General features: G+C 52.4%; 1 protein-coding gene across 9 annotated transcripts in view; it reads right to left on the bottom strand.

The window, feature by feature from the left end:
• ARRB1 (arrestin beta 1) overlaps positions 1-12,648 on the bottom strand; it is a 71,917-nt gene extending 59,269 nt beyond the window's left edge. For 2 of the 9 annotated variants that reach the window (XM_016161545.2, XM_016161546.2), the window contains exon 1: positions 12,502-12,643. In XM_016161545.2, coding sequence (XP_016017031.1) covers positions 12,502-12,521 — 20 coding nt within the window. In that variant the 5' untranslated portion in view covers positions 12,522-12,643. The other 7 variants (XM_016161542.2, XM_016161540.2, XM_016161544.2 and 4 more) reach the window with 7 other exon arrangements.
• Between the last annotated feature and the right edge of the window lie 272 nt (positions 12,649-12,920).

The following is a 12,920-nucleotide window of genomic DNA, read 5'->3' as shown; positions in this document are numbered from 1 at the left end:
GGAAAGAATGCTTCTCCTTTGGGTCAGCAGCTCGGGGCTCACTTCCTCCAGGAATCTTCCCTGACTCATTCCCCTACCCAATCCTGTTCCCTGTCTGAGGCCTCTCAGGAGTCCAAGAGATACCAGACACACGTCTGCCCCCTAGCACAGAAAACCGACATGTCAACAGCCAGCTACAATATAACATGCCATCATGGAAGCCTGGAAGGCACTAAAGGAACACGGAGGAAGGAATTGACTGTCTGAGCAGGGAGCACGGAGTCAAGAGAAGGCATCATGCCCATCTTGCCCCAGCATGCAGCAGGTGCCCAGCACAACATGTTCAATTGAACCGCACTGAGGTGAGGTTCAACCTTAAAATATAGGGGAGATTTCACTAGTCAAAGAGACTGGCTTGAATAAAGGCCCAGAGGTTTGGAAAGTACAAAGACTGGAGAAACATCCAAAACAGTCAGTAGAGCCAGAGTGTTGGCTGTATGGTGGGGAGAGATGGGAAAGGAACATGAGTAGGAAGTTTTGTACAAACTATGAAGGGACTCCAGTGCCACCTGAAGAATGTGGAATGTCCTATGGGAAGTAGGGAACAACTGATCGGTTTTTAAGCTGGGGAAGGGCAAGGTCAGATGTGAATTTCAGAAGAGGAAGTGTTAGAGGGTTCAGACTGAGCTGAGGGACAACAGAAGACTACTGCAATAGTCCGGGCCAGAAGTGGGGCTTGGACTGAGCTGGTGGCAGTGGAATGGGGAGAAGAAAACCACTTGGGTGATGGGGAAATGTATCCCTCGCCATCAGGTTGGGTACCCCAGGGGTTAGGGTTAGGATTTCTCTTCTTCGTGGAGCTCTGTACATACACACTCCCATTCCTCCAGCTCTATACTCGGATGAAAACTGAGGCTAGGAAGAGTTAGTTCAGTCTGTGGCCTGGGTCAGGGCTCAGTCTAGGACTCAGTCATGGTTCTTTGTTTGAAAGTTCTTCCTACTAAAAAATTATACCTTTTTTCTTTACTTTTGCAAAGTTGATTCTGCAAAATAGTGAACATCAGAAATGGCTAAATTGTTTCAAGTATGCATACTGAGTCGCTGCTGCTGAAGTCAGCACTTAAATAATACAAGAAATGAATATGTGCATATTAACCATTCAGTTATGTCCTGTGATCATCTTTGTCATTTTTAGGATATTAAAAAAAAAAAATCCATTGCAAAGAAAAAGTCCTCCTTACTGAGTTTAAAAATGCCTCCAGGTTTCTCCCACTGCCCTGGGGCTATAAGGACCCATAATAAAGTCAACCTGCTACTGTGCTGGGTGTTTTCATTAGCATAGATGGAACAGAGAAAGCATAAAAACTTTATGCCCAGAGGCCGAAAAACTTACCACAGACACAAAGCTGCTGACAGAGAGGCGGTGAAAACTCAGGTCCCTGCCTCTCTCCACCACACCCCAGGCCCTCAGAGCTATAGCGGTAGTACAAGCAACCCCACCCCGCTACAACCCCACAGCCCCAAAGCCTAGAGCTGTTTCTCATAAGACAGTTTCCCGACTATTTCATGTCCATTGCTCACCTGGAAACAGTCATCAGACCTCTGCAGGGGCTCTTTGCAGGAGGGAAGGCTTTACCCCTCCCTGCCCTCTGCCAGAAGAGGCCTGGGTAGACCCTGGTTTCCATTGGAGGGTTTGCTGAGCTTGGTGTCTCCTGGCATACCTGCCCCAGTTCCTCTGTCCAGGACGCTAAGTGGCAGAACTTTCACTTTCACCCTAGATTTTATGTCCTCAAGCAGTCTGCAGTCCCTGGACACCCCTTACTGACAGCAGATGAAGTGAGTGCCTGGCACATAGTAGGTTCTTAAATATCTGATAAAGGAAGTCAGTCCCGGATGAAAACATCTGTCACAAATACCACCAAAACAAGCATCCCCTGTGGCTCACCTCAAACTCATCTCCAAGGTGGGCTCCTCTTCTGAGGAGCTGCCTCTGACACCTCCCCACTGGGCTTGCTCTGCTTGAATACAAACTGATCCACATTATCTCCCTTTTTACAACGTTGCAACGATACAGCTCCTTTCTCCCAAAAGATATGAGCAGCACCAGGGCCAAGACTTGTCTGTTTCCTCTTCATACCTCAGGTGCCTGGCCCAGGGCCTACAATGTGGCAGATAAGCACAGAAGTAGCTGTTCACAGGCACCAACTTGGGAGGACAAGGGTGGTCAGATAGAAAGGGTATAGGCCAACCCTGGAAACGCCTAGCCGAGAGGCCCCAGAAGTGGCGGTATTCCTCATTCTGATGTTCCCTGCCACCCCAGAACCCAGGAGGTCTGGGCCCCACCCTATGAGAAAGAGCATGGTCTTAGGTAGGAGACAGAAGCAGAGCTGCTCCTTAAATCATCCTCCCACTAGGAGAGAGACATGTCACTAGAGTGGGCCAGGCAGCTTCAGGGACCTGCCTTGAGTGGAGGTCTGGGTCAGGCACCCAGCAAGTGCTTGAGAAATGTTTGTGAAACTGAATGGAACAAACTGAAAAATGCTGGCTATTTGTTCCTCTGGCAGAGAAACCAGCTCCCCTCTGAGGGTCTTTTGCAAGCAAATTATTTCAGGACATGGCCTGTTTCCTCTAATGAGGCTTCTCCCCCTGTGCAGCTCTGCTCCTAGGAGTATGGGAAGGCGGGCGGTGCGCAGAGCCAACCCCAGTGGCCTGCACTAAGGTAGCACACACAGCTCTCCTCCCAAAATGATATGCACCTACCACCACCCCAGGCAGGGGCATCACACAGAGACCTCTCCAGCCCAGGAATTCTGTGTAAAGCAGCACCTCCTCTGAGGCCCCTCTGGGGAGGAATGAAAGAAGGAAGCAGGGAGTCGTTAGGAGTTATGTAACCAGCTTCCTCAGAGTCAGAGGCCCTGGCATGTCACAGCCCAGTGCTTTGGGGAGAGGCTGGGGGAGGGGAGGCGGCTTTCTTTCCTACTTTTGCTGCCTCTCCTCCAGATCTTGGCAAACCGCTGCGTCAGGCGCTGCTTTCTAAGCACCCCGGCTCCAAGGAGGTACCTCCCGCTAGGGGTTAGGAACCAGGAATGGCTGTTGTTGTCCCAGTGTGTGAAATAGTGGCCTGCTGGCTTCCCTGGCAGAAAACCAGGCTCTAGCCTCCTCACTGGCAGCTGGGAACAGGGGCTAAGAGAGAGAGGCCTTTGGCCCTCCACACTGCCCACCCATTCTCCTGGCTTCCTGCCCCTCATGTCCTCCCCACTTCCTACTAGAAAATCCACCATGGGTGAAGGGCCAAAAGGGAGGGATCCCCGGCTGCCCCAGCACCACATGGTTCCACCCCTGCTCAGCTTTGGGCAATCTCACTTCCCTTTCCTGCTATCATATGAGTGTCTCCTCTAGCCCAAAGCAGGACCCCACCCAGCTGTGCGCACAGTCCAGGACAGGCCAGGAGGGAGGGGATACAGAAGAGAGCGAGCAGAGACAGAAAAGCTGAAATCCACTCCCAGTCTTGAATAAAAATAATGACTTTTTATCAAGTCCTTAGTCTCTCCGCCCCCAGCCACCACATGCATTGGGAAATATCATTGTACCTGTTTCACAAATATGAAAACGGATGCCCAGAGACTTTGAGACCTTAGCCCAAAGATCATGGAGACAGTGAGAAATATTGCTGGACAGTAAAGTCGAGTCTGTTCGACTAAAACCCATACTCGAACCTTGTGGCTCCACCTTCAGGGAGCCCCCCTCACACACTTGGGGGTGCTACTTGGGAAATTCTTAGACTGTTGGAAAAGACACTGTGCAGCCTCAAATATTCACTCACTAAGGACACTAGCTTGCTAGAAAAGTCATGAGGACAGGGCAGGGATAGGGCACAACAGAGGCTGAGGGGCTTGCCTGCTGCCACCACAGTCTACCCTTCTGATGAAACTACAGCTACTCAGTCTGGGCTGGATCAGACCCATACACAGTCTGCCCCTTCCAGAGGACAGGGCTGCTAGCGGCCAAGCTACAACACCACCTGCTGTCGATGGCTTCTCCCCTTCTAGGTCTAGAACAGAGAAGGAAAGGTCCTAGTGACTTTCTGGGCCAACGCCTCCCCTGCTTCCTGCTTGACACATGTAAAAACTGAGGCCCAAAGAAGAAAAGCAGCTTTTCCATGGTATCATGGGGACAGTAAGAAGTGAGGTCCTGTCTCCCAGGCCAGAGCCCCTGCCCCTGAGTCATGTCACTTGGGTGCTGTCTGTATATAGCACTTTCTCTCATTTGTCTCTCTTCCTGCCCCCCTACCTGCTCTCCCCACTTCCTGCTTCCTTTTTCCAGCTCTGCTCAGCAGGCCCAGTGTCTGAACTCCCCCTGCACAGCATCCTTCTCCTCATGTCTTTTCTGAGCCTCACCGTTCCCACCCCCTTTCCCTCCACTTCTCTGAGCAAGGAGCAATTCTTGGGTGGTTTAATTAGCTGATTATGACCTCAGCCTGCTGGATGCAGTGCCCAGAACTCTGTCCTCAGTAATTAGGTGGGTTATGAGTACTTGCCCAGAGGAAGTCGATGCCAATTTCTGTGCTCTCCAGCTGCATAAAGAGCTCCTTGATCACCAGTGGGTCATCAGAAGCCATGGTCCCCTCCTCAGGCCAGGTCAAACCACACTGGCTATACTGCAGCCAGATCCAGATGTCCATGCTAAAGGGGGGACTCCCTACCCTCCCGTGCCACTGCCCAGGCTCGGCAATGCCTGAGGATGGGGATGATGAATTTAGCCCACCCTCTAAGGATCGGAAAACGATGGCTGCATGGCTGGGGTATGTATTTAGAAAATCGGATTAGGACAAGCAGAGAGAAGAGAGGATGACACTCTAGATGCAGGTAGCAGCAGGAGCAAAAGCACGGAGGCTGGAATGATCCACCAATACCCTTCCCAGGTACCTCTGGCTGTCAGAAAATACATTCTCCCGGCAAGGTAAAGCCAGTCATCCAGCGACCTCCTCCCCTTGGTCACAAAGACTAATCTAATGCCTGTGGCTCTGAGCCACCTTTAGATATTTCAGAATCAGCAATGATGTCCCATTATTCTCACCAACCACATTGCTTACCCCCAAGTGAAACACCTACATTCAGCCTCCTTTGCTAAACAAATATTTACAGAGCTCAGTGCCATGCCAGATCTGCACAGGTGCTAGGTACAACAGACCAAGGCCAGGTACCCTTGGCCTCACAGAGAGGACGTCACAAGTGTGCAAATAACCAGCACCCACGCAGAGAGAGGGAGAGAGAGAGAGAGAATGACACAAAAATTCACAAGGCACTCTGAGATCAGCGATCCAGTCCTTAAAGGGCAGGAAAGATATTGTGTAGGGTCAGGCCATCGCCCTTGTACTGAGGGCCAATGATAAAACAGTCTTGTGCTAATTCCTTTGCAACCTCATAAGTGAATCAACCAGGGTCCCTTCTTGGGGGAGCTCACAGCCTGGTGAGGGAGGCAGACCCAGCGAGAGATCATTCATGAGTTAACCTCACATAACACTGCCCTTGTGCCAGGGACTGTCTCTAAGCTTTACCTATTTTAAATCATTTAACCCTCAGACAAACTACCAAGGAGGCACTATTACTATCCCATTTTACAAATGAGAGAGCTGCAGCAGAAAACGGGTTAAATAATCGGGACAAGTCACCCAGCTGGTAAGTGGCAGAGCTGGCATTTGAAACCAGGAAATCTGGTTCTTGTTAGAGCCTACCCAGTATGCTAATCAGCCTGTAATCTAGGCTAATCAGATCACAGAGGGGCTGTGGACATCCAGGGAAGGGTGTCCATGAGGAGGGAACAGCCTGGGCAGAGAGAATTAAACCTTGGAGGACCTGCCAATTACTGCAGGTGCTTTGAGAGGTGGAAGGCTGCTGAGGAGAGGACCTGTGGGAGACAGCACAACCCATACCACCAAGCGCCTGCTTTCCCTGGTCTGTAGCAGAGGCCTAAGCCGCCCAATCCCCCACTCTGGTCCTCTAGAAGAAAAGTCACCCCAAAACATGCTAGAAGAAAAAAGAAAAGGGGTGACACAGCCAGAAGGGCCTCACACATGCTGGCTGATTTGACTTCTACAGGAACATCAAGACCCAGAGAAGGTAATGTCGTGCCCAAGGTCACACAGCAATGAGTAAGCATTAGAGCATACCTCTGGGACCCACCTGAGATGATGCATCCCAGCTGTCGACTCTCCACCCTCTCCCCTGGTCTTTTGCCAACACCCATGCCCATTGACTGCATAGGCTGGGAGAAGGGAATGAAGCTGCAGAAGGAAACATATTGCAGCTTCTCTCTCTCTGAGTGCACCCAGAGGCTCAGGGCCAGTATGTGAGGGACCTCCGCCTCATCTGGGCCCATATCTATTCAGTTTCTGGGCCTCTGCGTGCATCCAAAGAGAGGAGTTGCACTCTGCACGGCCAATGAACAGCTCAGACCTTGAGTGAGGAACCCCACCTCCTGTTGGCTTGATGTCAGCCACAGCACCCCACCTTGATCCAGCCTCTTTAGCCCAACAGACAGATCTCTCTTTAGGTACAGCAAGCCCCAAAGGACCAGCTGTGATCTCAGCCAGGCCCAGCCCAGCCTTAGGTAGTGAGAAAAGCTGCTCAATTGCTGTGGTGACTTCAGTCACACAGAACTCCAGGGACCTATCTGGCCTAGTCCCTGGGCCCTGATCTCCCAGGGGCCTCGTCTGGCACCAGGTCTCCCGGGAAGGAACAAGCAGTTCCTGTAAAGTGGTACTAAAGATGGGTCAGTCCCAGGAAGGAGGAGGCATGTCTCCAGAGAGATGACCCTGCCAGGACCCCTTGGGGGATGAGGGAGGGTGTTGAGACAACAGCGTCCTTTGTTTCCCTCTTGAAAGCAGCCACCCTGTCCTGCCCCAACCCCTCTATTCCACATCCCCTACTAGGACACGATCCACCCCTGGGGCAGAACCTCTCCTGCACAAAGGAGGGAGAGTGTCCAGGAACCTGTTCTCATCCTAGGGGTGTGCTGGAGACATGCCCCACACTCAGGAGACCCCAGTCGGATGTAGGAGACGTGGCTCCCTCCAGCGGAAGTCTGCCTGATGAAGGAGAAGCAGGCTTTATCACCAAAACTCCATTCTGCTAGGGGTGATACATCCCCTCCCTCAGGACTTCCTAATATAATGGAGGAGACCCCTCAGTACCCAGTCTAATGTTGAAAGCATGGCTTCCATACTTAGGATTTCCCAATGAGAAAGACCTAATGTCAGCACTTAGGGAGTTCCTAGGCTGAAAGCAGAGGCAAGAAGGGAGAAAGGAGTTCAGTCCCATCAACAAATCCCTGCCAGACATCTCCTATGGACCCAGAGATGAGTAATGGACCAGCAAACAGGAAACAGAAATAGCCCCAAACAACAAGGAGCTCACCAGCTGGGGAACAAAGATACCTGGGTATGAATAAATGAGTAAGAACGTGCCCTGAAATGCACCTACCCCAGCATCCAAGGCCCTCTCTCCAGGGCTGCCACCTCCCTCAGCAGCCTCACTCCTCACACTCATGCATCTCGCCCACTATCTGTACCTTAACATAGGCTCTTCCTTCTGTCTAAACCACCTAAGCCTTTCCACATGCCTCAGGACCCATCTCAGGGGGCACCTCCTCTAGGAAGCCTTCCCCACAACCCCCAGCTTGAGGCAGATGCCCCTACTTCCCCTAGCCCATGGCCTCACATTCTTCCTCCAAGAGTCTCACCCCAGCTCCAGACCCTGAGAACAGCAGGGTCTTCTCCCTCTCTTCCATCCCTGGACCTGGCCTTGTCTGCTCCCTCGAAATCTCCTCACCATCACCAGCCACATCTTCTGACTAAATCCCAGGGGTCTTTCCCCAGCTCATCTTCTATTGGTTCTTCTCTGCATCTTTGACTCCCAGGACACAGCCTCCCCCATGTCCTTCACTCCATTCTCTACCTTCAGCCATCGGTGCTCTCCAAAGCCCCAGCTGTCCCTAACCATCCTCTCTTCATAGTCCATACCATCTCCCCATACCATGTCATCCACAGTCCCCAAACCAAAGACTTTCAAATCCCCACCTCCCACCTCCAACCCTCCTCTGATCCATCTATGCAGAAGTCTCCCTATATTCTTCTCAACTTCTAGTCTGGCTCCCTGCCAAGCTACTCCCCCACCGCAGGCCTCATTAGATGGCCAGCATGGTCACTCTGGCAGCAGTGGAGGATGGCCTGGTGGAGGCCAGGAAGCCATTCAGGGCATGCTGACCCAAGTCTGTTCTTTTTCCATTGTCAAAGCCCCGAGGTGTGGCCTGCCCATGACTCAGGACACCTGAACCCATGCTTCAACCTCTGGCAAGGAGGCCCAAACTTGGAAGAAAGAGCCACGGAGAAGTCTGAAGCCCAGAGGCTGGCCCAGAATTGGGGATCAGAGCTCGGGGATCAGAGATGGTGGATCAGGCTGAACACTTCTGTTCCCAGCAGCCCCACAAGTGACCCTGGCCAAAGCCACAGGACTTCCCCATGTTCTAGCCAAGATGGGTCACACAGAGCTTAACCACCAAGATAGACAATAGCCAAGGCTCACAGAAAGCTGGTGATTATGTGTCCTCATCACACCCACCCTCTTCCCCCGCCAAAAAAGAAGAATTCATAAACATCCGTAGGAAAAGAAAGTCTGTCCCACCCCATTGCCTCTCAGGAAGTCCCTACTGTTATCTAACTGATCTTCCATGTTGCCAAGTTAAGTAAGAATAGCAAGAACAAGATGGGAGGATGGGGCCGCCAGAGAGGTGGGGGAGGCCAACTGTGAGCCAGACAAGCCCCCTCCCTCTGTGTGAGAGCATGGAGCAGCAGAGGGGCTTTGTGTGCAGACAGGCCTGGGTTCAGAAGCTTGTTGACTGAATGTCAGTGGACAAATTGCTTAATCTTTCCTTGTTTGTTTCCTCATCTGTGAAATGGGAACAAAAATCCCTACATTAATAGGATCATTGAGAGATCCAAAGGAGAGCATGCATGTGATGCCAGACACATACTAGACACCCAACTGATCAGGCTAACAGGCTCTACCTCCTTACTCATGTTTCTCAGTTCCATCCTCTCCACAGGCTTCATTCAGAGTTCACCTTCTCTAGGTTCCTCCTCAGGCTCCTCACTGGTCTCCCTGCTTCTAGGCCTGCTCCTTCTATTCACTCTCCTTGACATTGCCAAAGGCCCCCTCTGAAATGCAGATCTGCTCCCATCCCTCTCTTCCTCGCTAGCCTCTCTGAATCACCATGGACTTTGGGAGAACTGCCTTTCTCCTTAGCTTTGACATTCCAGCCTGTGTTTACCTCTTAAGGCTCAACCAACATCCCTGGGCCAGCCCCCAGCTGCACATGCTGCTTCATGCCTCCAAGCCTTCAAACATTCTGCACCCTTGGCCAGGAATGACGTCCCCGATCCCTCCCCCTTGGCCTCTTCATCCTTCCAGATGAAGCTCAGTAGTTCCAAAGCTTCCTAAGAAAGCTTCCTTCACTGTATTCCATGACCCCCACCCCCACCCCCCACACAGAGAGACTGGATTGGGGACTCCTCCTTAGCCTCCCACAGTACATGTCACCCTGCATTATAATCACCTGCTCTGCTCTAAATCCTTTGGGGACAGAGTGGAGTCATTGATCTTGAACACCCAGCCCCTGCCACTCAGTCAACTTTTGTTGAATGAATGCACGATTGCTCTCAGAGCTCTTCGTAAAAGCAGTCAGCATACTGCCTGCCCTGTAATGAGTCCTATCCAGGTATTTATCTCATCCCTTCTTTCCCCTTTGACCCCGGAAGTTCCTAGAAGGCAGTGACAGTTTCTGACTAATTCCCATTGTCACTTTTATATGGCAGGGTGCAAATCCAGGTGCAGAGATGGACACAATGACTCCTGACCCTTAAAATATTGCTTATTCGTCGTTTCCTCATCTAAGTCCAAGATAAATCAGAGTCCCATGGCTTATGGAACAAGGCAAGGTACAGCCCATTATCGATTTTGCCTTTGTCTTCGAAATTACTCAGGAAACCTGTCTGGAAGGGAGACGGAGGCCTCCTGGGGCTGTAGGAAAGACTGAGAGGGAAGCGGGGCTACTGTTGGGTGGAGTATGGCCAGGTCTAGGCTGCAGGCTTCAGGCAACACCTATTGCCCTGCCCAGTGAATTCAGTAACCACAAGGAGAGCCCTGAAAAATTTAAGTGTTAATATTTTCAATTTACAAATAGGAAAACTAAGATCCAGAAAGGTGAAGACAATTACCCAAGGTCCCCAAGTTTCCCCAGTGAGCTAGAGGCAGAACGGTGCAGGGAGAGGATCATGGAAAAGGTTTCAAAGACAGGGTCTCCAATAGGTGCCTGGCTGCTCATCGTATTCCCATCCTGCTGACAACCTATGGCAACAGGGAACCAATGACATTCCTCCCCAAGTCACAGAGAGTCAAGCCGAGGCCCAAGAGGAGATGAGTCACCCTGATGGCGAAGCAGCACAGGAGGAATGAAGGACAAGAGCAAGGGCTCCTGACTTCCCACAGGGAGATAAGTCCAACCTCGATGGCCAGGGAGATCTTGGCTTTGGGTGACATGGATATGGTAGAGAAGAGAGTCACGCAACCTTCTGCTGAGGACAGAGACCTGCTCACAGTACTGGCCGGCAGGCTGCAGTGGAGACTAGCCATCACGTACATACAGATGCCTCATGATCTTCTAGAGCATCCCCACCAGCCTGGGCCTCCACACAGAGCAGGGCAGCCCACCCTGGTCTCAAACCTAGGGTCCACAAGGGCATGGCAGTGCACGAGGGCAAGTCACAGAGAAACGGGAGGAATGGGCTCCAGCCTCAGCCCTGCCTCTGATCCCTCCCAACCTTAAGCAAGTTGGGTAACCTCACTGAGTTCTGGTTCCTCTTCTAGGAAGAATAAAATTAATCTTGAAGAGCTGAATAGCTGGGAAGCAGTTTCTAAACCGTAGGAGCACAAGTTACCTCTGAGCCTCAATTTCTTCTTCTGGAAAATGGGAATAATCTCTGGAGGACCTTTCTCATATTGTTGAGAGTGTCAAATGGCAGTGGGTGTAAACTTGCTTTGTCAGTGGTTTCCAAACATGACGACCACTGGGGCTGTTTCCCCCCAGTCTGGTAACTTCCTCAATGTACATCTTTGACCCCCACACTATGTCTAGTACACAGTAGGTACTCAATAAATAATTATTGGAAGCAATGAGTGACAGAGGAAGTGTGGAGAGAGGGAAGAGAGAAGGGAGGAGTGAAGCACAAAGATAGGAGAGAGGAAAGAAAGAAAAATGCACACGAGGGGGGTTGCAGAAGGTGTAAGAGGAGGAGATAAGGGAGAAGATTCTATCAAAACTTAAGGAAGTGGGTAAACCGAAGGGGCAGATCTAGAGTGACAAAGCTGAGCACCTAACCAGGGCTATCCCCAGGGTCCTCCCTTCCCTAGCTGCAGCCCCCTCCCCTTTTTGTCCCAGTTTTCCATTTTAGAGGCATAGCGTCTTCCTTTCTGAGTTAGGGAAGGCTCCTAAGAAGACAGGAGCCCCTCTCACCATCCTTAGCTCAAAATAGATTCTGGCCCGCCACCCGAGGCCTAGGGAGGTCAAGGGGAAAGGAAATACAATGGGTAGGATGCAGTTTTCCCAGGCTCCAGGGGGGCTCCCACCCTGTGTGGTATGTGTGTTTCCACTTCTTGCCATGTGGGGACTGGAGTGTGTCAGCAGCCCCAGGGTCTCTTAGCTTGTGACAATGTGGTGCCAGTTTGTGTGGGCATTAGTTTGATTCGTGTCTGTGAGGTCATCGTTGGTGTGATCTTGCAAACAATGTGTTAGTGAGATATGTGCCAGCACATGTGTTCACTGTCAGTAAGTGTGACAACGTGTGTGCATCAGTAACTATTACAGCGAGTGGAAGTGACAGCGTATGTGTATCACTATAGACCATATGTGTGTGCCAGCATGAAGGCGTGTTAGAGTTGATGTGTGTTGGAGTGTGACCTGTGTATGCCCACATGACTGTCAGCAAGAATATGTTGAAAAGTGTATACCAGTAAGTATGTGTCACTGTATGTGATGAGTATGTGGCAATGAATGTCAGTGTGCGTGCCAGCATGAGCATGCCCATGGATGAGTGGATGAGTGTGCCCGTGTGTCCACATGAGTGTGTGTGCCATTGTGTGTCAACCTGCCTCCCCCCTCCCCACCCCCCGTGCATCTCTGCATCTGCTGGCCAGCGCTGGGTGTCAGCGAGTGAACGTGTGTGAGTGTGTATCTGGCGCCAACGAGCCAGGAGCCAGATGGGACAGCCGGTTCTCGTCTCCCGGTACCCCGCCCACGGCGCTAACAGAGACCACACGGAAAACCTCTGAGGCAGAGGAGAGCTGGATGCCGCCGAGCCTGGGGCTGGGTGACTGCGAACGCAGAGCCAGAATGCGGACTAGAGCCCCTGCCCGTGCCCTCACCCAGGTCGCCCCACACACACCCGGCCGGGCCACCGCCCGCACTCACCGTGTCCCTTTGTCGCCCATGGTCCGAGGCGGCCGCAGGGAGGTCCGCGGCGTCAGCGCCCAGGCTGGAAAATCCCCGGCCGGCAGGAGGAGCGCGGGCCAGCCGGCTCCCGGCTCCCTGCTCCGCCTCCTCCGCTCTCTGGCCGCCGCCGCCGCCCCCGCCCCGGTCCCCGCCCGCCAGCCGTGCCGCACAGAGCCCAGGCCGCGGCCAGGGGCGTGGAGCAGTGCGGGGACCGTGCGTGTGTGTCTGTGTGTGCGCGCGCCGCCCAGCGAGCCGCCGGAGCAGGGCAGCCAGACGCGTCAGGGCTCGCAGGGTGTTTGGGGGTTCACACGGGTGCGTGTCCAGCTGCCCGCGCGCGTGTATGTCTGTGTGTGTTTCTGTGTGTGTCTGTGTGTGGTGTACGTGAGGGCGCACGCTGG

The sequence above is a fragment of the Rousettus aegyptiacus genome, unplaced genomic scaffold (assembly GCF_014176215.1).
Source record: "Rousettus aegyptiacus isolate mRouAeg1 unplaced genomic scaffold, mRouAeg1.p scaffold_m13_p_5, whole genome shotgun sequence".
Taxonomy (NCBI): domain Eukaryota; kingdom Metazoa; phylum Chordata; class Mammalia; order Chiroptera; family Pteropodidae; genus Rousettus; species Rousettus aegyptiacus.
Note: the sequence above shows the minus strand (reverse complement) of the source record. Positions and strands in the feature narration are given on the sequence as shown.